This window comes from Phyllobates terribilis, unplaced genomic scaffold (assembly GCF_046119375.1).
Source record: "Phyllobates terribilis strain yellow unplaced genomic scaffold, ASM4611937v1 Scaffold_3__8_contigs__length_932513732, whole genome shotgun sequence".
Lineage (NCBI taxonomy): Eukaryota > Metazoa > Chordata > Amphibia > Anura > Dendrobatidae > Phyllobates > Phyllobates terribilis.
The window spans coordinates 361,624,283-361,649,251 of record NW_027362763.1 but is presented as its reverse complement, the minus strand read 5'-3'; the positions used below and the strand labels follow the sequence as shown (position 1 = coordinate 361,649,251).

General features: G+C 40.0%; 1 protein-coding gene across 1 annotated transcript in view; it reads right to left on the bottom strand.

The window, feature by feature from the left end:
- LOC141259414 (major facilitator superfamily domain-containing protein 8-like) overlaps positions 1-24,969 on the bottom strand; it is a 61,380-nt gene that overhangs the window by 18,426 nt on the left and 17,985 nt on the right. The window contains exons 4-10 of the mRNA XM_073675353.1: positions 23,988-24,050; positions 23,696-23,815; positions 13,493-13,572; positions 8,490-8,784; positions 7,152-7,225; positions 6,990-7,073; positions 1,505-1,634 (exon numbers count right to left, since the gene is read on the bottom strand). Of these exons, the coding sequence (XP_073531454.1) occupies positions 1,505-1,634; positions 6,990-7,073; positions 7,152-7,225; positions 8,490-8,784; positions 13,493-13,572; positions 23,696-23,815; positions 23,988-24,050 (846 nt within the window). The remainder of the gene's footprint in view (positions 1-1,504; positions 1,635-6,989; positions 7,074-7,151; positions 7,226-8,489; positions 8,785-13,492; positions 13,573-23,695; positions 23,816-23,987; positions 24,051-24,969) is intronic.

The window sequence follows — 24,969 nt, the reverse complement described above, 5'->3', positions numbered from 1 at the left end:
AGAGGAGACTTTGTACAGCAGGCCTTCATGGTAAAATAGCTGCTAGGAAACCACTGCTATGGACAGGCAACAAGCAGAAGAGACTTGTTTGGGCTAAAGAACACAAGGAATGGACATTAGACCAGTGGAAATCTGTGCTTTGGTCTGATGAGTCCAAATTTGAGATCTTTGGTTCCAACCACCGTGTCTTTGTGCGACGCAGAAAAGGTGAACGGATGGACTCTCCATGCCTGGTTCCCACCGTGAAGCATGGAGGAGGAGGTGTGATGGTGCTTTGCTGGTGACACTGTTGGGGATTTATTCAAAATTGAAGGCATACCGAACCAGCATGGCTACCACAGCATCTTGCAGCTGCATGCTATTCCATCCGGTTTGCATTTAGTTGGACCATCATTTATTTTTCAACAGGACAATGACCCCAAACACACCTCCAGGCTGTGTAAGGGCTATTTGACCAAGAGGGAGAGTGATGGGGTGCTACGCCAGATGACCTGGCCTCCACAGTCACCAGACCTGAACCCAATCGAGATGATTTGGGGTGAGCTGGACCGCAGAGTGAAGGCAAAAGGGCCAACAAGTGCTAAGCATCTCTGGGAACTCCTTCAAGATTGTTGGAAGACCATTTCCGGTGACTACCTCGTGAAGCTCATCAAGAGAATGCCAAGAGTGTGCAAAGCAGCCATCAAAGCAAAAGGTGTCTACTTTGAAGAACCTAGAATATAAGACATATTTTCAGTTGTTTCACACTTTTTTGTTAACTAGATAATTCCACATGTGTTAATACATAGTTTTGATGCCTTCAGTGTGAATGTACAATTTTCTTAGTCATGAAAATACAGGAAAATCTTTAAATAAGAAGGTGTGTCCAAACTTTTGGTCTGTACTGTATAATCATTATAAATGCATAAATATATTTAATTGGCAAATCACAAATATTTTTGGCTAGGGAGGTAATCACTATAGAATAACAATGGCCCCCACTCTGTTAAAATGACAGAAGCGTCTCTCACAATGTTAGGAAAGTGGACTCTGAGCATGTGCAATAGGAGGCTCCAGTGCTGTGATCTGGGTATTGCTATTCCATATATAGGTAAGTATATTCATTCAGGAACACAAAGTGGACAGCAGTGAGAGCAGCCTCTTCTGACCTCAGCACACATAATCAGAATACAAGGTAAAAGCAGTGTAATTAGCCTCTTCTCACCTGATATCTTCAGTATTAGATCAGAGAGACAGTGTGGACAAAACTATTGTAATTTGCTAATTGAAGGTATTTAGGAATTTATTTGTAAAGACATTTTCTTTAATACTTTATTTTTTTTTATTCCTGGAGAAACACATTAATTTAGAACAGTATGCAGAAATATGTAATAATGGTGGTTTAATTATGTGACCAAACAATACTAAAATTTGCATGGGAAGTTTTACAATTCGAGACCAAAAACAAATAATATACATAGAATGAAAAAATAAATAAAATCAACATTAAGTGTGACCAGCTAACCTTTGGGTTTTGCCAAGAACAGGAGGCACCAAATGCAGGATATGTTACAGATAAAAAGTCCAAATACCAGGAGGAGGCGATCTGAACAACAGCGGCTGAGGGTACGCACTACAAGGAAACCAAACAACATCTGCAGACAGAGATACTTAGTTAAAATACCAGAAAATAAAAGAAAATATCAAAATATGTACTTTAGATCAGAAGTGGTTTGTTTAAATGTAGGTATGTTGTAATAGAGAAAAGAATTAATACAAATGTGAAGACTCCTATCACCATTTTGGCAAAGAACAAATCACAAAAAAAGTGGTGCGCAGCTTCCACGACGAACTTTATGACACGGAGAGAAATGTAGAACCTCTATCTTGAACTTTGTAACTACTTTGGCTTATTAACCCTTCAAAGGATCAGAGAATTCTGACCACATAGCCATACAAGGTCTTTTTTGTGGAACTTCAGACAATGTACTTGAAAAGAGGAAAAACAGATTCCAAATGTAGTGAAATTGAGAGAAAAAAAAAAAGAAAACAATTCTGACACTGTTTTTACAGCATTTATTGTGCGGTAAAAATAATGCATGTTATCTTCTGTTTTGATATTTTTGTGTATAAAACTCTGATTGTGAGTTTTAAGATCAACGTTTTCATATATTTAAAAAAAAAATAAGTGAAGGAGGGCATGACACTCAATATCATGTTGTGCTTTCGGAAAATATATAAGGTGTAAGGGTATGAACCCACGATGCATCCCAGCCTGCGGCCCCGACGCTGCAGAGGAGCCGCCGGCGGATATGCAAATGGAGCGGCGCCTTTTTTTTTTTCCACCTGCGGACTTTCCTCATAGAGGTTAGGTGTATGGGGAAAACCCACATGTGGACCCGCAGGAGAAATTGACATGCTGCGGTCTGGAAAGGCTCGCCTCATTTCAGTTTCCGCGGGTGAGCCGCAGACGCATAGAGGACATGGGATTTCTAGAAATCCCATCCACTATGCTGTAACATCTGGCCGCTGTGGGTTTGACGCTGCCTAAGTCCACAGCGGCTCCGGATCGCAGGCACACAGCCCAAGGGTGCACTTACATTTAAAAGTGTGTAATACCTGTATTTTACAGGATGTTTTGACCTGCTTAAAACCTAATTTTTGGCCTCTTCTAAAGATTTCATGAAGACATGTGTGTGTAGATATTGTAGCAAGTAGTATGTATGGACTCGGCATATCAAACTTTAGATATCGTGCATCTAACTTTCTACTTGGGTCAGATTGTTAGTAATATAAATTTTTATACGCAATTCAAATAAAATTACAAACAATTTCGAGTACAAAACAACAGGAGGAAAATGGTCTCTCCTTAGGTCGCAGTCAGATGGCTGTCTAAGCTGCATAGAAATATGTGAATCGGTCACGCTCGGGTCGGGAGAGCCGTCGGCCAGTCCATGCACTGCGTTGCAATATCTATCCGATTTAGTCGGCCGTCTGACTGCGCCCTAAGTGTGTGGCAAAGCCATCTGGTCAGAGTAAAAAAAGACCTGTGTAAGAGACTCAAATCCAAGTGGCATTCATTTTTTATTTTGATATATCTTACATTTACAGGCATGATATTGAAGCTCTTAATTTTTTTTTTAATCTACATATCTTTATTTTTTATGTATTTTTTTGATTTTTGAACTGAGAACAGCGGGTGAGTTAAACTTTTTAAAAATATTTTTAAAAACGTATTTTTACATTAACTTTAACTTTTTAATACCTTTAGGGTACATGAACATGCGATTGTTTCTTGGTTAGTACTATATACTGCAATACAGCAGCATATAATTGGGTAAACAGTAGCAATTGGACCCAGCTCCAGACAGCCATGTTTGCGGTCGTCTGTAACACTGCCGATATCTGCCCTGTATAGTGCTGGCTGTATTATACATATACATCATGTGTCGAGAAGGGTTAAAAACATTTCTAATAAATGCAATGCAATGGATGAAATTTCCTAATTCAAAATGGATGATTTAAAGAAATGCAAGAATACTTTATAAGTTTTTTATAATTCAATGTTATTTCACATCTTAGACATGATCACAATTAGTAACAAGAAATTAATTATGCAGTCCGATTTTATAAACTATTACTAGTATTTATGTAAGGTGTCATAAACCACAAATGTGCTGATTTCATCCTGACAGCGATATCTAAAGACATGCTATTGTGAAATCATGTTCACAAGAACCCAACCCTGCAGCCCTGCCCTACATCCTAGAGACACTAAAAAGCTATGTATATATCATCAGTGTCATGTGAGATGCATTGTGACAAAGAACCATGAGCAAAACTGCTGATCTTTAACCTCAGTTACATGTGACAAGTTAATATAGGAAAGTTATAAAAAAAAAAATCAGACAAACAATCTGGCTGATAGTTGCCACATTTGCCGCACTGGAAGAGGGGGCGATAAATCCATAAAATCTTTCTTTCCTGTCGCACGTAGGCAACAAGTTAATTTTCCAGGATCAAGTTAATGAGATTGTGCCAGCAATATCTTGCTATCCTAATGGCAGGCAGCATTCGATAATGACAGATCTCATACTGTATGTGTACAGGAAGAGACCCACTGAGCGGTTCCTTCTCTCCGAGCCCAGCACATATCACTAGTCATGACCCAGTCGTCAAACCAGGTGTTCTCAATAAGCAGTTTATTAGGATTGTGGACTCCTTTACCTTCTCCCCTTACTAATTATTATGTTAAAATGTCTGAATCCTTATTTATAGGAAATGTATTTTAATATTAAACATTTTATATGCATGTTATATTTTTTCTGATATGCCATTATCTGTAAGAACCCTATAATCCTGTAGTTTTAAACTCTCACTGTTCTTTAGAAATTACTTTTCAGAAGTCATCTCATTATCATCGCAGGCAGGATCACAGTAACAGTTAAATGGAATAGCCTAGCAGGATTTCAATCCCCAAACTTTTTATATGGGCATGTAGGGCTTTCAAAGACTGAGAAATCAGCATTTGAACTGATGCGCAAATGAGCCTAAAGGACTGTGTTAGATCACTCCATCTCTATTCCCCAGCCGCTTCCTTTGTGACCGACGGCTCCTCTGTCTCAAATCACACAGCATAAAAGGCCATCAGTCCAGTGAAAAGAGGCCTAGCTGGGCTGGGAATAGAGCTGGAATGACGGAGGCTTCAGATCTAACATGTAATAATAGTCTTTCAGCCTCATTTGCATATCAATTCAAACACTGATTGTGCAATAATGGAGAAATGGACTAGCCATGTAAAGGGATTTATGTTTAAAGAACTACATGCCCATATGGCTAGGGGATGAGGGGAGAAATCTTGCCGACGGATTCCCTTTAACATCCTTATTGTAAGGCCACGGCCCCACTATCAGTATTTGGTCAGTATTCAAACAGTATTTTTTCTTCGGAGTGGGAGACAAAACCAGGAGTGGGCGATAAATGCAGAATTGGAGACTTGTTTCTATTATACCTTTTCTCTGATTGTTCCTCACTTGGTTATGGCTCCCACTCTTGAGAAAAAATACTGACAGAAAACTGATAGTGGGGCCGTGGCCTAAAGCTGACAATGAGCCTTACAATATGAACATCACCAAACAATAGGTGATAGTTATAGCTCACCTCCTCTCCATCCCTGAACAATGACCTCTGCACAGAGTGTACCTATAAAACTGTTCCATAGAAGTCGATGAGTATCTCCAGCCTCTGTTTCTGTCCAGCAGATTGCTAAATACTGTTAGGGTGTTAGGAGCCGCTGCGGGTTTGATGCCGAGTGTTTATGCAGCGTCAAACCCACAATGTCCTGATGTTACAGCATAGTGGATGGGATTTCTAGAAATCCCATGTCCACTGTGCATCTATGTGAACCTGCGGCTCACCCTCGGAAACAGACATGTGGCGAGCCTTTCAGATCCGCAGCATGTCAATTTCTCTTGTGGGTCCGCATGTGGATTTTCCCCATAGATTAACATCAATGATGAAAGTCCACATGTGAAAAAAAATCACGGCCGCTCATTTGCATATGAGGGTGGAAGCCGCACGGCTATTCTGTAGTGTCGGGGCTGCAGCGGCTCCGGATCGTGGGCACATACCCTTAGCAAAGCAGTGTAGCAGCTAAAGCAAGATGGCGATCCTTGTAATAATGTTCAGAATATAAAATAAAACCACCAGCATTTCTGTATTCCTCTATACATGCTGCCTTACAAACCCTTTATATTGTTTGACATATTACCAGATCTGTTAAAAAAAGTAGTTCTAAAGTCAGTTTTTAATATGAAAATTAACCTTTTGACTAGATGAAAGGGCGTTTTTTCACCAGGCCAGTCGTCCCACTCACCATGTTATCAAGCCCCCGAAGGGCGTGATAACATTATTTGCAGGAGCTGGCGTCATCGCCAGCTCTCTGCAAATTTCGCACAAGTCAGTGACTTTCTTTCTCACAGGTCATTGCACCTCTGAAACCTAGGATACGCTCCCCGGCTTCAGAGGCACACTGCTCATGTCCGGAAGCAAAGAAGAAGCCCAACGTCAAAAAAGGAGCCAAAGATCAAGCTTCTTCTTTGCTTCTGGACATGCACAGTGTGCCTATGAAGCCGGGAAGTACACCCAGCTTCAGAGGTGCAATGACCTGTGGGAGAGATTTGTACAGAGCTTTCAATGAAGCTGCATCTTGCAAATCAATGTTAACCCACAGGGAAATGATAACATGCTGAGTGAGACGACTAGTCTGGAGAAACAAACGCCCCATCGACTAGTCAATAGACTCATTTGCATATTAAAAATGGACAGTGAAAATACTTTTTTTAAAGATCTGTTAATATGACAAACACTATAAATGGATTGTTGTTAGGCAGAGTGTTTATAAAGGAATTGAGAAATGCTGGTAGTTCGGATGGCATGGGAGACCCTTATTTATTTTACTCGCTTATATAGCGCCATTAATTCTGCAGCACTTTACAAACATAATCATCACTGTCCCCATTGGCACTCACAATCTAGATTCCCTATCAGTATGTCTTTGGAGTGTGGGAGGAAACCGGAGAACCCGGAGGAAACCCATGCAAACACAGGAAGAACATACAAACTCCTTGCAGATGTTGTCCTTGGTGGAATTTGAACCCAGGACCCCAGCGCTGCAAAGCTGCAATGCTAACCACTGAGCCACCGTGCAACCCTTTAAAAAAATCCACCTAAAGAAATTCTAAACAGATTAGAAGAAAGGAACATGCACTACTAGCAAAACTCTGTACAACAAACAGAAGCCTAAACAAGCCTAATTTTTAAGCCTTTTATGATAATGGTGCCAAGCTTTTAATCTTTTGCAAATACACATTTTAACCTTTTGTTAATCAAATAATTTTATATACAATCCCAAAGTGTTTAAAATGCCCATGTAAGCAAATAAGTACATTTCTGTGGCCCACACCGGTATGAACAATCAACACCTAAAAGCCTATAATCAGAACACGTACCTCAATCCCACAGAGGAAGTACAGCAGGGAGTTTTGCAGATCCTCAAATCCAAGGTATGTTTGAGCTAGAGGGGTCACTAACGTCTAAGAAGAAGAATATGGAATCATATGAGACCAAGTTTGCCCAAGTTGTGTTACCTGTTAATATACTTTTGTACTCACCTCCAGCGCGGTCTGGTTAAAGAAAGTAACAAACTGAGCGGTCAAAAGCACCACAATCTCCTCCCTTAATAACCCTGTAAGAAGTAATGGTGATTGAAAGAGAGTAAGCACAAAAAATAATCATATGTAATGTAATAGAGATGTATAGAAACATGAACACCAGAATAAAATATAAAGAAGCTCGTTCAGCAAACATGTTATCCCATAATATTTTATAAATGTGTCTGTAATGTACTGTATATTTTGGTCTTGATTGGTTTATTCCAGCAGAATCTGCATGCAAAAGCTGACAGGTGCCAAACGTAGCTAATTCATATGTTGATCCACAGCACTGCAAACATCACAGTAGTAAATGTTTGTTAGTATTTTCAATAAGTAAATTAGCAAGATGAGTAAGAAAAGGGACTGCATGTTGATTAAGCATTCTAAAATAATACTTACATATGTCAGGCAAAAAGAACTGCAACTACCGTAAATGTAGAACTAAATGGGTTGTCCACATTTTGGGGCATTTTTCTCTTACTTAATTGAATGTAAAGTTTTGCATCATTTGACTTTTACAGGCTTTGTTTCACTACACATTCAACTTCAGAAAAAGACAAATGAAAAAGTTACAAACTCTCCTGATTCTCAATTAACTTATTCTACAGCCTGCAATAGACAGGACAACACTGAAGCCGTAAAAGGCAAACTACAAAATATTTGTAACGAAATCCAAATGATTTTTAGCCACAAATACATGCATGTAAGTACAAAAATAAAAAAAATAAATTAATAAAACTGTCCCCAAAGGTGAAAAAACCCTTAGGCTATGTGCCCACGTTGCAGAAATGAAGCAGAAAATTTCTGCTTCATTTCTGCAAGTCCTCTCCCGGAAAAAAGCATGCGGAATTCCGCACGCGTTTATCGCGCGTTTTTCTCGCATTTTCCACATGCGGAATTGCCTTGCGTTTTTTATGCATTGGACAAAGGCAATTCCGCTTGCGGAAACGCAAAATAAATTGACATGCTGCGGATTTTTGAACGCAGCATAAACGCTGCAGAAAAATCCGCAGCATGTGCATAGAACTTGCGGAATCCCATTGGGGACCATGGGGTGCGGATTACCAAGCGTTTTACAAGCGTTTCCGCTGCGGAAAATCCGCATCAAAAACGCTTGTAATCCGCAACGTGGGCACGCAGCCTTAAATATGTTTAACCAAGAGGGAAACTAGAGGGCTGCTTGGTCTTATTCAGATGTGAAAATGATTTGCATTCTTTTAGCGCAGAGTAGTAAAACTGCTGGTGCCTTCAATTTTTGATAAATTTCTTAGATTCATTATCATTGAATGCTCTTACCGACCAATGATTCTTTATTGGTTCCATTTCTTTCCGAATCTTGAGAACAAATCTGATTATTTGTTATTGGCAAAACCGAGGAAGTGTTTGGGTTTTCCAAGCTTGAAAAATCATCCTGGTTGGATGATGGGTCATGTACACAGTTAATAGCACCATATAAAGGACTTTGATCATCTGTTTGCTTAAATAGTGATTCACGCTCTTGATGTGGTGGCTCCAAAGGGCTTGGTGTAAGATCATAAAACATAAAAATCACCACAAGCTGCATTAGTGTCCAAAGAGCACACATAAAAATCTGGGAAAAAAGAGGAAAAAAATGTAAAAAAGAACAACAAAAAAAACACACTGAAATTGCTTATCACTAGTATAAAATATTTAAAATCATTCTAAAACTGGGTGGAAAGCACCCCTTTCTCCTGCTTGACTGACTGCTCCTTTTCCAGAATTCACAGCATAGAGGCTGTCAGTCAAGCAGAAGGGGGTGCTGGGCAGAAAAAATAGCTGGAGTGACAGAGGCTTCAGATCTACAGCTCATTTGCATATCAATTAAAATGCTAATTTCTCAGTAATGCAGGAACAGACTGACCATGTAAAGATATTGCTGGACTTTTCCTTGAAAGAGCTACATGCGCATATAAACAGGTTTTTTTTGGGGTGGGGATGGTGGAGTCCTGCTGACAGATTCCCTCTAAAGCTATGTAACCTATTAATATGGACATACAGGTTACAGACTGCGGAAAAAAAGTCCTACCTGTATGCCTCATATCAGATGCCTTTTTGTTGACAGATCATCTTTTATCACTTTATATAAATGACCTCTTCCAGGCTATGGGGAGGAATCTGCCCAGAAGATAACTCTGCCTCCATACTTCATTATCATGTGAATCGCCTCCCATCAGCGTCACTGTGTGCTTGTGATGTCTGGTATTAGTCCTGTAATATCTCGCCTGCGTAGTCCTGGCACGGTCGTTCTTCTTCAGTGTTGGCCCTTCGCTAGGCATTGGATTCACATTCCTATTGTGCAGTGCCAGCGAGTCACTGGTACTTCCGCTCCCAGTGATTCTGCGCGCTGGAGCCTGGAAGAGATCATTTATATAAAGTGATAAAAGATGATTTCTCAACAAGACATCTGATATGAAGCATACAGGTAGGCCTTTTTTCCGCAGTCTATAACCTGTATGCCTATATTAATAGGTTACATAGCTCAAAAATGGTGACCGATTCCCTTTATGCTAGAACATAGATTGAATTGAGCATTGTACAGAATGTGCACAACATCTGCAGTATATGCAGTACAGGAATGAAACTTCTCAAGGACTGCATTGAGATTTGTATTGGATGTTGTCTTCCAGGAGCAAAAATTAAAGATGAGTCTGACAGGATATCAAGACTCTTCAGACCTACAGATCACTACCCATTCCTGCTAATACATGTGGGGACAAATGACACCGCAAGAAAGGACCTGGAAACCATCTGCAGTGACTTTGAAGACTTAGGCAAGAAAGTGAAAGAATTGGGAGTGCAGGTGGTCTTCTCATCCATCCTCCCAGTGGATGGCCATGGAACAATGAGGTGGAATAAGACTCTACAGGTGAACAACTGGCTACGTCGATGGTGCCGTCAACAAGGATTTGGATTTCTAGATCACGGAATGAATTACCTATATGATGGACTACTTGCTAGAGATGGGGTGCACCTTACGAAGACTGGAAAACATGTATTTGGAAGTCGTCTTGCTACACTCATCAGGAGAGCTTTAAACTAGAACAATGTGGGAAGGGAAGCAAAAGGCCAGAAAAAGCCATACAGCTGACAAATACTATTGAGATCTCTGCTACTGGAAGTGGAAAGGAAGAACAAAGACAAAAAAAAAATAAATAATAAAAATAATCACAAACTAAAATGTTTTTATACAAATGCACAAAGCATGGGCAACAAACAAGGAGAATTGGAACTACTAACGCAGGAAAATAAATATGATGTCATTGGAATCACTGAAACTTGGTGGGACGATACACATGATTGGAATACAAGGCTAAAAGGATACAACTTATTTGCAAGAAACAGACTTGATAAACGAGGAGGAGGTGTCGCATTGTATGTTAGAAAAGCGTATATCTGCACAAAGATTGAAGCTTCAGAGACTGGGAGTTCTGTGGAAACTGTTTTGGTAAGAATACAAGGAGAGAACAACGGAAAGAACACCATTGTAGGCATTTACTACAGGCCACCTGGGCAAGCTGAAGATATGGATGAACTCTTTATGTATCAAATAACCAAGTTCTCCAAAAAATATGACGTAATGGTCATGGGAGATTTCAACTATCCAGACATTTGTTGGGAATCTTTCTTAAGTAAAGCTAACAGGTCAAGCAAATTCTTATCCTCTCTTGCCGACAACTTTATCTTCCAAAAGGTAGGGGAGAAAACAAGGGGATCAGCTACTTTGGATCTAATCCTTATAAACAGAGAGGAAAGGGTTGAGGAGGTAAAAGTGTCTGGGACCCTCGGAGGCAGCGATCATGCTATTATAGAATTTTGGATAACTAGAGGAGGAAGACATGTGAAGACTCAAACTTCAAGGTTAGATTTCAGAAAGGCAGATTTCAAGCGACTCAGAAAGAGAATAGGAGGGATCCAATGGCTGGATGTCCTTAAGGACAAAAATGTCGAGGAAGGTTGGGAAATTTTTAAAAATGAGATTCTCAAAGCACAATCGTTAACAATCCCGAAAAGTAGGAAGAATGGGAAGCATTTAAGGAAACCAGGATGGATGAACACAGAACTTAAACACATGCTAAAAAGAAAGAAAGAAATGTTTATCAAATGGAAAGAGGGAGGCATATCGAAAGAAGATTATAATGCAGTCTGCAGATCCTGCAGAGCACGTATCAGGTTAGCTAAAGCTGACAATGAATTAAGGCTTGCAAGACATGTCAAAAGCAATAAAAAAGGATTTTGGGGGTATGTCAAAAGTAAAAGAAAAGTCAAAGATGCTATAGGATTTTTACAGGATGAAAATGGTGAAATGGTAAGAAAGGATGTTGAGAAGGCCGAACTTTTTAATTCCTATTTTGCATCTGTTTTCTCTCAGAAAGAAAATGTAACATCAACTGATCTTCACTGTCCTATTAAAGGAATAGAAGAATCCAAGTTATCTGTAAACACAGAGATTGTGAGGGAATATTTAGCTAACATAAATGAGTTCAAGTCTCCAGGTCCAGATGAATTACACCCCAGAGTACTGAAGGAGATCATAGAAGAAATTTTAGAACCACATCTTTGAAAATTCTTGGAGAACAGGAGAAGTCCCAGAAGACTGGAGAAGAGCAAATGTTGTTCCTATCTTCAAAAAGGGGAAGAAGGTGGACCCAGGGAACTATAGGCCGGTGAGTCTGACTTCTATACCAGGAAAGATCTTTGAACAAATTATTAAACAACATGGATAAGAATGAAGTGATTAACCAGAGTCAGCATGGGTTTGTAACTAACAAGTCATGTCAGACTAACTTAATTTCCTTCTATGACAGAATCACTGACTGGGTGGATCAGGGAAATGCTGTAGATATAGTATATCTTGACTTCAGCAAAGCATTTGACAAAGTATCTCACACCATCCTAATTGAAAAAATTACCAAGTATGGAATGGACAAGGCAACTGTTAGGTGGATTCATAACTGGCTTAGTGATCGGACTCAAAGAGTGGTCGTAAATGCTTCACATCCAGTTAGATGAATGTCTCAAGTGGTGTTCCACAGGGCTCTGCCCTGGGACCTGTATTGTTCAACATCTTTATCAATGATTTAGATGAAGGAATTGAGGGTAAACTGATTACATTTGCTGATGACACAAAGCTAGGAGGGATAGCTAATACTAGAGAAGAGAGAGAGAGGATTCAAAAAGACCTAAATAAACTGGAGCAGTGGGCAGTAACTAACAGTATGGTTTTTAACAGGGAAAAATGCAAAGTACTACATCTGGGCAATAAAAATGAAAAAAGCATATACAAAATGGGAGGAATAGAGCTAAGCAACAGTACATGTGAAAAAGACTTAGGTATACTAATAGATCATAGACTGAACATGAGTCAACAGTGTGATGCAGCAGCAAAAAAGGCAAATACAATTCTGGGATGTATTAACAGAAGCATACAGTCTAGATCACGTGAAGTAATTATCGGACTTTACTCCTCTTTGGTCAGACCTCATCTGGAATACTGCGTCCAGTTTTGGGCACCACATTTTAAAAAAAGACATCGACAAACTGGAGCAAGTTCAGAGAAGAGCGAGCAGAATGGTGACCGGTCTGCAAACCATGTCCTATGAGGAACGGTTACAGGATTTGGGAATGTTTAGCTTGCAAAAAAGAAGACTGAGAGGAGACTTAATAGCTGTCTACAAATATCTCAAGGGCTGTCACATTGTAGAAGGATCATCTTTATTCTCAATTGCACAAGGAAAGACTAGAAGCAATGGGATGAAACTGAATGGGAGGAGACACAGATTAGATGTTAGAAAAAACTTTTTGACAGTGAGGGTGATCAATGAGTGGAACAGGCGGCCACGAGAGGTGGTGAGTTCCCCTTCAATGGACGTCTTCAAACAGAGGCTGGATAGACATATGTCTGAGATGATTTAGTGAATCCTGCTTTGAGCAGGGGGTTGGACCAGATGACCCAGGAGGTCCCCTCCAACTCTACCATTCTATGATTCTATGTACTGAAAAAAAGCATTTATCCCACCCAAATCATGTTCATTTCATGGTGGTTGCAATACCTGTATATAAATATATTGAATCATTTTATGAAGCTGCTAGCAGCTAAAAAGGTTACTTTCCTACCTTATAAATCTGCATAGCACAGAAAAGACGCGATGTACGGCAACAGCTCTTTTATGCTTTTATACAGAGCTATGCTCCCAGTGGAGAAGCAAATCATGTTGTATATGCCCAATGTAAATCATCCTTTTTAACCCTGGTGGGATCATTTTGTTCTGTGTACTTACACCAGGAGCAGAGAACTTGTCCACATGGAATGGTCCGATGTGAAAGGTGCAGTACCTTAGGAAGACATTAAACGCAGGCCCTGTAACGAGCCAGAAGAAAAGGTGAATATCTAAAATCTATATTAAAGAGTTTGTCCACTACTTTGACAGCCCCTTCTCAATCAGCATGTTTGCCCCTAGTAAAAGAACAACACTTACATTCACCTCCGATGCTGGCGCTGTTCTAGAGGTGTTGGCACTGGCTCTCACAGGGCTCAAGTCACATTGATAGCGGGGGTCACATTATATAACAATCTGTGCTGGCTTCACTCTCCACGCCTACAGACGTATCAGACTTCAAGCGAATGTGAGAAAGCAGCCGCAGCTCTGAATTCCTCTTGTTATGTCATGCGAGCCCTGTGCCCAATGTGATGTGAGCCCTGGGAGAGAAGGGCTTGTCCAAGTAGTAGAAAACCCCTTTAAAAGAAAGTTTCTCTGCAGAACACAATAACTACACACTAGTTACAGGTAATCCTTCTGCCTAAATGATTGGTTAATGATTTACACATCACATTCAGCTGCTGTCAGCAGTCAGCTTGTTCATTTATACTGGACTACATTTATAAGGCTATGTTCACAATACATTTTTAGACTACTCTCAGTGGTTCCATGGGGGATTAAGTCTGAAATCCTGGAAAACGGGATTCAGTTACTTAATGATGCAGACGGAGTCATATTTTGCTCTGTTGGACATCATATTCAGCAGTGTCCATCTATCATTGAATACAGATTTTACCTCAGAATTGAGAATTTTGTTAATGAGTGATCAATTCTGGCAGAGAAAGAAACAGATCTCTCTGATAAGATATATTACAAAGTTGCATATTTTCATGTGTACTATTGATTTATGAAATAAAAATTAAAACAAAGGTTCCTCTGTCATCCTTTCATCAATACACTGATTATTTTAAATTATGATCATTAGATAAACTGTCAAAGGGCATGGTCACAAGAGTGTATAAATCGGACAAGTGCTATCTAATTTCTTATGGGATAGCACTTGGATTAGTGTTGTTCAATGGGGCAGTGCAGATGACTGATTTTTTTTCACTGACCGAATCAGTCTGTGAAAAAAAATCATGTGATTTCATTCTGAAATCGGATGCCACTCACCCATTCAAGTCTATGGGTTCATGGAAAACATATGACTGCATTCGGATGATATCTGAGTGCAGTACAATTTTCGCAAACTCACACAATGGAGAAATTCTGTTCTCCATCTGCTCCTCACAGTGTGCTTGAATTCTCTCATCCCAGAGAATGGGATCACACTATGCTGATACTCTAAGAAAAATCTGATCTGAATTTGATCAGTGTCATTAGCATAATCAACCCAATTCTCTCGGATGAGAGAATCTATGGTCATGTGACCCTGGCCAAACACTGTCAGGGGTGACTGTCTGGTATTTTTATCAGGGCTGTGGAGTCGGTAAGCCAAACCTCCGACTCAAACTCCTCAATTTCCATGACACCGACTCCAACTCAGACTCCCTCATACATGGCTCATGTTTCAGTAATACATTTACTGTAGCACAGATTCATCTCAGCTAAAAGTCTAGACCCTTACATCAGGAATAGGACATTTCATAACTTTCCCAAATTCTTATGAAAAAAATTTTCCCCACATACTGCATTGAACTATTGTACCCAATTTATTATATATTTTAGGAGTTGGAGTTGGTCCATTTTATACTGACTCCACCAAAATAGGCTCAGACTCCGACCCCACAACTCAGACTCCACAGCCCTGATTTTTATCACAAAAATAGTGATGTCTGCTATGCTGTGTATGCAGGTCAAAACACAATAGGATTCGTCCATTTGGATCCATTAAACACCAGATCAGTAAGTGTCATGGCTTCTATTATAAATATATGCCATGTCACTAGGGTGAAACTTTAATTTATTCTGCTTATCTGCTAATAAATTTAGGCAGATGCATTTAGTAAAGCCTTCTGTCTGTGTACACACCCTGCTCTAAATAAGAAGAGCAGGCTAAGATTTAAAAAACAAAACACCATAGCATGATGCAAAACCTACAAAAGACAAAAATATATCTCATACCCTACCATCATTATATATAAATGTAAAGCAAAGTTGCATAATAAATATAGGGTACTTAGTGAACTATTTTTGATCAAAAAAAGTATACAAGCCGTCCCACCAGCGGCAAGGTGACCCTAAATTGGGACGGTACCTATACTGCCTATATTAAAAACCTTACTGTATATCAAAGTTGAAGCAATGCATATAAAAGGGTAGACAAATAGGACCGGGTCCCAACTCCAGACCACCCAGGCCCGTGGTAAGCTACATATATACCAGTCAGCTCAACAAAGGGGATGCCACACCCTTAAATTGCACAGAATGCAAACAAGACAAAAAACCAGGCAATGTGAACTGAGGTCTAAGATGGTAGACATGCAAGAAATAGGAGCATGTTCACACTAGCAAAAAAGAAACAAAACCTACAAAAGACAAAAGACAAAAATATATCTCATACCCTACCATCATTATATATAAATGTAAAGCAAAGTTGCATAATAAATATAGGGTACTTAGTGAACTATTTTTGATCAAAAAAAGTATACAAGCCGTCCCACCAGCGGCAAGGTGACCCTAAATTGGGACGGTACCTATACTGCCTATATTAAAAACCTTACTGTATATCAAAGTTGAAGCAATGCATATAAAAGGGTAGACAAATAGGACCGGGTCCCAACTCCAGACCACCCAGGCCCGTGGTAAGCTACATATATACCAGTCAGCTCAACAAAGGGGATGCCACACCCTTAAATTGCACAGAATGCAAACAAGACAAAAAAACAGGCAATGTGAACTGAGGTCTAAGATGGTAGACATGCAAGAAATAGGAGCATGTTCACACTAGCAAAAAAGAAACAAAACCTACAAAAGACAAAAGACAAAAATATATCTCATACCCTACCATCATTATATATAAATGTAAAGCAAAGTTGCATAATAAATATAGGGTACTTAGTGAACTATTTTTGATCAAAAGAAGTATACAAGCCGTCCCACCAGCGGCAAGGTGACCCTAAATTGGGACGGTACCTATACTGCCTATATTAAAAACCTTACTGTATATCAAAGTTGAAGCAATGCATATAAAAGGGTAGACAAATAGGACCGGGTCCCAACTCCAGACCACCCAGGCCCGTGGTAAGCTTTTTAATATAGGCAGTATAGGTACCGTCCCAATTTAGGGTCACCTTGCCGCTGGTGGGACGGCTTGTATACTTTTTTTGATCAAAAATAGTTCACTAAGTACCCTATATTTATTATGCAACTTTGCTTTACATTTATATATAATGATGGTAGGGTATGAGATATATTTTTGTCTTTTGTAGGTTTTGTTTCTTTTTTGCTAGTGTGAACATGCTCCTATTTCTTGCATGTCTACCATCTTAGACCTCAGTTCACATTGCCTGGTTTACCATAGCATGATGGTAGTTCAGTTGTGAGGATGAGCGGAACATTTACGAGTTCAAGGCGAGGCCATTTACTCTTCGCAACCCCCCCCCCTTCCTCTTCCTTTCCTGACCAGGCAAATTTTATGTATTTCTTTTGTACAGGTGGTTTAAAGAGATGTACATTTTTTGGTCACTTCGAAATACAAACAATTTTGCCATTTTTTTTGTGATATGTGGGACTCAATTTTTATGTTCTTTTCATGCTAATATTGGGTGAGATCATGCTAATATTGGGTGAGATCAGTGGGAAAATTAAGAAAATACATGTTTGCTTTTCACATGTTTTAATTTTATTTTTTAATGATCACAAAAGACCACTGAATGACATTTTAACATTTGTTCCCTTTCCATAACAATTTTTTTTTAATCTGGTTTCACCTGTAACTGGGGTTGGTATATTTGTCCCAGGTACAATGAAAATTCAGTCTTTAGGCTGCATAGCAGATCTGACTGTGTCTCTTAAGACCCAATAGCTCTTGCCCCCTTCTTACACCCAGGGATCACATGACAGTTGGGTCCATAGAAGAAAGCACCATCAGCGCTTCCTATTAATGTATACATGGCGCTTGTTCAGCACCCTGTATAAAGATATCAGGAAGGCAGGTAACAAACTGTTTCTGCCTTCTCTATGGGGAATTCAGCTGTGTTTGACAGCTGGATTACTGCTCCGGCAGCTGCACAATATCATGCAGCTGCTCTATTATGCAGTGACGTCACAGCAGAGAACAACATGGAGCAGCTGGTTGTTTATTAGGGTATGTGCACACCTTGAGTATTTGGTGTGTAGAAATTTCTGCTCCATTTCTGCATCTCTTGGCAGGAAAATGTGCATTTTTGTTGTGTTTCTGTTTAGTTTTTGGTGCGGTTTTAGAAAAACAAAATTAGTGGGCACCACAAAATAGCAAAACAATTGGGGGTGCTACTAACTGCATAAAAACGAATAATGTCTATGTGGAGAAAAAGCTATGCATAATCATAGTGCACACCCACACACAAATAGCAATAAAAATGGCTTTATTGAAACAGACTGCAAAGACAATTTAAAAACAATTAAAAATACACAAAAACATGAAAAAAAGCAAGGAAGAACACAAACTCAGATCAGAGCTGATAAATAATTAGATAATAAATATAATTGTAATGTAAATTCATAAAATTACTGGGTAATGATAAGGCTACAAAATGTACCGGGAAGATAACATTATATATTGTATGTAGAAAAGAGCATGTGAATCCTGAAACAATGGGATCACAATATACAATTGATAGATCAAACATGAAGGAATTATTTCTAATAAGTCATCAATAGATATTTTTGTATGACTATTATAAAGGACATGAGAGATAACTAGAATAAAATATGTTGCTAATAATAGTATAAATGAACCAAGTGCTGCCATAGAACAAGCACACATAAAGGAATTTAGGCTACGTGCGCACGTTCAGGATTTGAAGAAGAAATTTCTGCAGCGTTTCTGCATCTCTTTGGCAGAAAAAATGCTGGAGAAAAAAAACACCCATTTTCCTGATTTTTTTGTGTTTTTTTTTTAGCGTTTTTGTACTGAAATGCATGCTGTTGGGAGCTAAATAATAATAAAAGTTATTTGAAAAAATGAAATGTGGGACATTGCTTTAACCCTTGGATTACCGTCAGAACTGTAGTGAGTATATTGGTTAATTTAAGAATGTGTCTGTATTTCAAATAAAGTGTTTACTCTGTGTCTGTGTGTTTATTACTCTTTACTTTAGTTTAATTAGGTTTGGCAAAGAAAGGGTCTGATTGACACCTGGTCATCAACAAACAAAAGGGTTATGTGTTAGCATTTCCATTCATGTCACTTCTGTGGCTGAGAGCTGCTATTTTTAGCCTAGGAAGGTGCCATTAGGCAAACATGGTCCCTGGCTATTATTAACAGCTCACAGCTGTTTCGTTAGCCGATGCAGCGTATTTTTTGCTGCGTCCAAAACGCAGTGTTCTAATGCCGCACTTTTGTTGTCGGTACATTTGAATCCACCGGATATAATGACACTTCAATCGGTCAAAATCTGCAGCGGAGGCTAGTGTGTCTGCTACAGAATTTGACATGCTGCAGGTGAGTTTGGGCACATGGCCACGATCAGGAGCCGTCACGGGTTTGAAACTGTATGTTTACACAGCGTCAAACCTGCAGCGTCCAAATGTTACAGCATAGTGGATGGTATTTCTAAAAATCCCATGTCCACTATGCGCGCATCTGAGGCTGTGGATTAACCACTGACACTGACATGCGGTGCGTCTTTCAGGACTGCAGCATGTCAAATTCTCTTGCGGAGCTGCTAGTCTCTGCAACAGAAATCTGACCACTAGAAAGTATTGAATGCGATAAATCCGCATGGTTTAGTGAACACATGCATATTTACCTGGGTTCAATAGAATTCAGCGTTTTGGATGCAGCAAAAATATGCTGCATCTAAAGCACTGCTATGTCCGGATCGTGGGCACATAGCCTAAAATTTAAAAAAAAAAAAAAAATGGCGTGGGCTACCGTGTCATTTTCAGAACCAGCAGAGGGAAAGCCGACCGCTGGGAGCTGATATTAGTAGTCAGGGAAGGGGCCATTAGCCAACAATGTTCCCTGGCTATTAATACCAGCCCACAGCTGTTTGCTTAGCCTTTACTGGCTAGATTGCAGGGGGACCCAGAAAAAAATTGACGTAGGGTCCCCCTAAAAAATCTAACCACAAAAGGCTAAACAGACAGCTGCAGGCTGATATTAATAGCCAGGGAAGAGGCCATGGATCCTGGCCCCCTCCACGGCTAATAATATCACCCCTCAGCAGTCCCAGAAACGGCGCATCCATAAGATGTGCCAAATCTGGCACTTAGCCTCCACTCTTTCCACTGCCCTGTAGCGCCTCCACTCTTTCCACTGCCCTGTAGCGGTGGCGAGTGGGGTAATGGGTTTGGGTTTCATGTCAGCCTTGTATTGGCGGCTGAAATGAAGCCCAGCCTAACCGCGTAGTAAAGTCGCCGCTTTTTCAATAAAAGACACGGCCAGAATAAAGTATTTTAATGAAATAAAAATACAAACGGTTTTAATAATTTTTTTATTGCACGCCCAGTCCCCGAATCGCTCGATCTTTTGTAAAAAAAAAAAATAAATAAAAAAACAACCATATCCCTCACCTGTGCGCCGTCACGACGTAATCCAGATTTTCAATCAGCGATCCGGGTCACTTCTACAGCAGTGACGTCAGCAATCACTGATGTCACTGCTGTAGAAGACAGCAACGTACACTGATAGGAGGGTAAAATCACTCCTGTCAGAGTACATGGCTGCTGCAGGGGTGAGGTCACTTGGGTTCATCACCTGAAGATCAGCTGATCAGCCCCACTGACCTCAGCATCAGTGGTACATGGGAACATTCTTGAGAATGTTCCCATGCAGCATCAATGTCGTAAAGTGAGGTCCTGGAGCTCTCAGCTGATCTTCAGCTGAGAGCTCATGTGACCTCAGGTCCTGACAGCGAAACGATGTACACTGCCGGGAGCGAGTGCGCTCCCGTCAGTGTACTGCCAGCCGCCGAGGGATCAGGATGCCAGGGGACACCGGAGAGGTGAGGATTGGTGTTTTTTTTTGTTTGTTTTTTTTTACACAGCGCGCAGCTCTGGCTCAGCTGGGGACACTATTACTCCCCTCAACAGCGCCGCTCTCGCTGTTATCAGCGGATCTGGAGGTCGGATGATGGGAGAAGTAGTCCTCCCCAACCGACCCGGGTACCATTGTATGTGCGTTTTTGCAGCGTATTTGACCCATTGACTAGTCAAATACACAGCAAGGAACCGCAGCAAATCCGCAAAATATATTTATACCTGCGGGTTTGCTGCAGTTCAATTAAAATCAATGGGCGGGAAACACTGCATACAATGGACATGCTGCGTATTTTACCGCAACGACAATCCTGAGTGGAAATTTAAGCATCATGTGCACAGCACATCAGGATTGCCATTGCATTAGCTGGAAGACCGACTACCAAGCTTTTTTGATGCATTTCTGCGCGGAAAAACCCATCAAAAACGCTACTTGTACACTTAACCTAATACATGTCCAATGCTAGCAGAACCAATGCCTGCCAGAGAGCAAAATAACAATGGATAATAGAGATATTGGTAACACGTGCAAAAAAGTAAAGTAACATGATTAATGTAATAACATGTATACTATTCCCGTGGTGGAGCCCTGCACCCCGCCTGGACCTAACACGTATCGCTATCAAATATAACTTCATCAGGGGAAAGACGTGCGTTTTCAGATTGTTTTTGACTGACTTCATTGAAGTCAATGGGTCAAAAAGGCACAGAGAATTGACTTGCTGCAGATTATTTTCTGCAACAAATCTGCGAATCAAAAAAATACACAGTGTACATGGCACTTCCGGTTTCTCATTTATTTTGCTAGCATCAGGTTTTGCTTCAGGTTTTGTAAACAAATCCGCATGGCAAAAACGCAACGTGTGCAGTGCCTATGGTCTATCATAGTACAGAAGTAGTTAAAGAGGGTATCCAATATTTTTAACAAGTAGCTGCCAACATCTTTAGAGAACACACTCAGACATCACATTTCCATAAACAATCAGGGAGTGCAAACGGACATGTGCAGTATAACTGGCATCATGGCTCCCATCGCTGAGAATTATGGGTATAAAAAGAAGGGCCAAGTGACTGGCACATCAGAAAAGAATTTCAATGGTTTCCCTAAACGGTGAGGAAGAATCTCAATACTTCATCCTAGCAAGGGCTCAGTAATCGGGGGCTCACAATAAATTGGGTATTGGGCCTGACTGTATGGCTGGCCAGCCGTGCAGCTGGGACCATGTGCAGATGCGGCCCAGCTGCCAGCAATTATATTCTGCATCTTAAGATGTTCAAAAAAATAAAGCATCCAGAGTATTTTTTATATTTCTCATAGGAATATCTCTTTAGGATCCATTTTTTATCTACTATTATTTTGGCTCTACTTAAGAAATCATTTGGACTATCTTTTTCAGACATTTGCATATTTTATATCCTATATTAGCATGTTAGCTGGACCACAAGTATAGTTTTAAATAAAGATCATACACTGCCCCATATTAAGAACGTTGCCATGGACTGTTGTGCTCATGCCACATCGCAGTACTTTAAATCTGCGGGCGAGGGAGTAGATTAAGCATTTTTTGATCTTATGATGTTGGTGAGAAAATTAGTAAGAACATTTCAGAACACAAACAGTTAACAATTAGCAAATTAAATTGTTGCACACACTAATATTAACAATGCTAATATTGCTGGTACGCCTTTACAGCGCATCGCATAAAAGCATAAAAAGGAACATTCAAACATGTCAACTTTTTTAGCACACATTTCTGTAAGAGAAAATTAGCTATGTTCATCTGATAGGGATTTGCTCTGGAGCATGTACATGGATTTATGCAAAAAAAAAAAAAATCTGTTGCTTGTGGATATACCTAAAAAGGGGTACTCCAGGGAGATAAAAATTATTCTAATATCCATGCCTTCATAAACAATAAAGTTAACATGAATAGTTCTGTTTGTAATCCTCACAGTACCTGGAATTCATTATGATTCTCGAGCTGCTCCTCACTGCGCCCCCTCCCTTCTGGGACAGTATGTCACAGATCGGGGGCATGCCCTACTCCCGGCTGCAATAATGTCTCCTTGTTTGCAGTCCGAGATGAGGGGGCTTAACTTTATTGTTTATTAAGGCAGGCGATTAGAATAATTTTTTACCTCCCTGGAGTACCCCTTTAATACTGCAGCCTACGGACAAGTATGTGAATCTAACCACGACTGCTGTCTTAGCAATATTTTTCAGCACCACTAAATTTAATGTAACTTCTGGAGCTAATATTTTCAAATATGGTATACACACAATGACCATAAATTCAACGTACATGTGCATTTCTAGATACAAAATACAAAAAAGTACATCCAATGTAGTTCAGGTTAAAGTGTACCTTCAGTGTCATAATAACATGACAAAAAATTTGATCTGTAGGGATCCAGCTGCCAAAACCTATACCAATTCCTGAAAGAAGGAGCAGAAGCCCTCAGCTTAGTGCTAAACCACTTTGACGCTCATCATTTTTTGCTAAGATCTCTATGAAGACGTAAGCAGAATGATGTATGGACTCTTACTTTCTATAGATCCTTACAAAACTCTGTTTGCTTCTCTGAGGAAAGATGAACAAAGTCAATCAGAGCCAAAAAGGGGCACTGTACTAAGCGGAGCACTTCTGTCCTTTGAACGGAATAGTCGATATAAAATAAAATGGGTTCTCCGCTATGTCCAGTTCATGTTAGATCGAAGGGTTCCTTCAGAGTAAGCTGATTACTATAAAATGTCCACTTGCTGCAACCGCGAAACACCTGTGGGAAACCTTGGCAGTAATTTCACCACCAATGAGGATAATAAACATTACACAATGAACATGCAAAATGCATAACGCTCAACGGGACGGGTCCTTGATAATAATAGAAAAGATCTGGCCAAAAAACTAAATGAACAGGGCACACTCCTCCATTAACAAACAATTCCCTAATTGGATACAGTAAAATAGATTGTCTAAACTAGGCAAGCGCTTTTAATGGATTTAAATGTCATGCTAACTTTATGACAGGGAACCTTACCTATTAAAAGTCCTGCTTGACGGCATGCCATGGCCATTGCAAACACTGGAACACGATCTTTGGAGCTAGAGCATCGGGTCAAATACCCAAATATTGAAGCACCGGCGCCTGCGCCAACACCTGAAAAAATTATGTACATTAAAAATAACTAAGTAGAAAAAGGAGCTAGTAACAATGCTGCAGTGCAGTATACACAAGCGACTGTCTCATACAATAGACCTGAAACACCATTACTTTCACCATACAATTTAGGCACCAGTCATCGGGATTTACTTCAAATTACTGCCATTACCTGCTACTAGTCGACTGCCCAGAAGAAACCACTTAGAGATTCCAACAAAATACATAAAATTGCCTAATTAAACAGAAAATAAGAAAGTTAATAATATTCTGGGTATAAACCACAAGACTGATCATTGATCTTGATATTACTGAGCAATTTGTAACCCAATCAAAGTTTCAGAACTTTCCAGCACTTTCTTTTAGCAATAGCTTTACAATATTGTTGATTTATCACTGTGTGTAGAGTGATCGGCAGTAAATGAACATTAGCACACGAATACTGCAGAGATGTTGTGTAGCCTAGGCTCTGGTTACATCACAAGGTTGTATATTCTGAAGGTAAATGAAAGAAGGAATTTTCCAAAATAAACAACTGTATAACTACAGTGTGGGATACATTAGCCATTGGCCACAATGATAAAAACCAAAAACTTTCATACCATATATTCAGCATGCAACAGGTATGATGGTACATAGCACCCTGTCAGAGGTTACAGGGACACGCGACCTTTGTTGTCTTCAATGCATGTGATGCAAGCCTTCACAGATGATTTGAACACAGCCTGAATACACTATGGGTGCTGTCACACTGCATTTTGGTACCCGTTCGTTGGTCCCATAGGGGCTTATGTCCGAATCCCCTGCAAACTGGGATTCGGGCGTACTACGTCCGAGTGTCCGCCTCCAGTAGGCGTACACGCCTGAAAGTGATGCATGACAGCACACATGTTCACTCTACTGGCAACATTATAGTCTATGGCCCTGTCGACGCATACGACTGAATCCCGGTTTTGAGGGGAGTTCACACGTTGGCCCCAACAAGACAAAGAACGGGTGCTAAAAATCAGTGTGAAAGCATCCTAAGCCATGGCCCCAATTTTGGTCCATCCTTATCCAACACATTACCAGATTATTTACAGCTACATGTAGTACCAATATACGCTCAAGAAAAAAAATAAAAACACAAATTTGAAAAATGCAAACTTTGCATG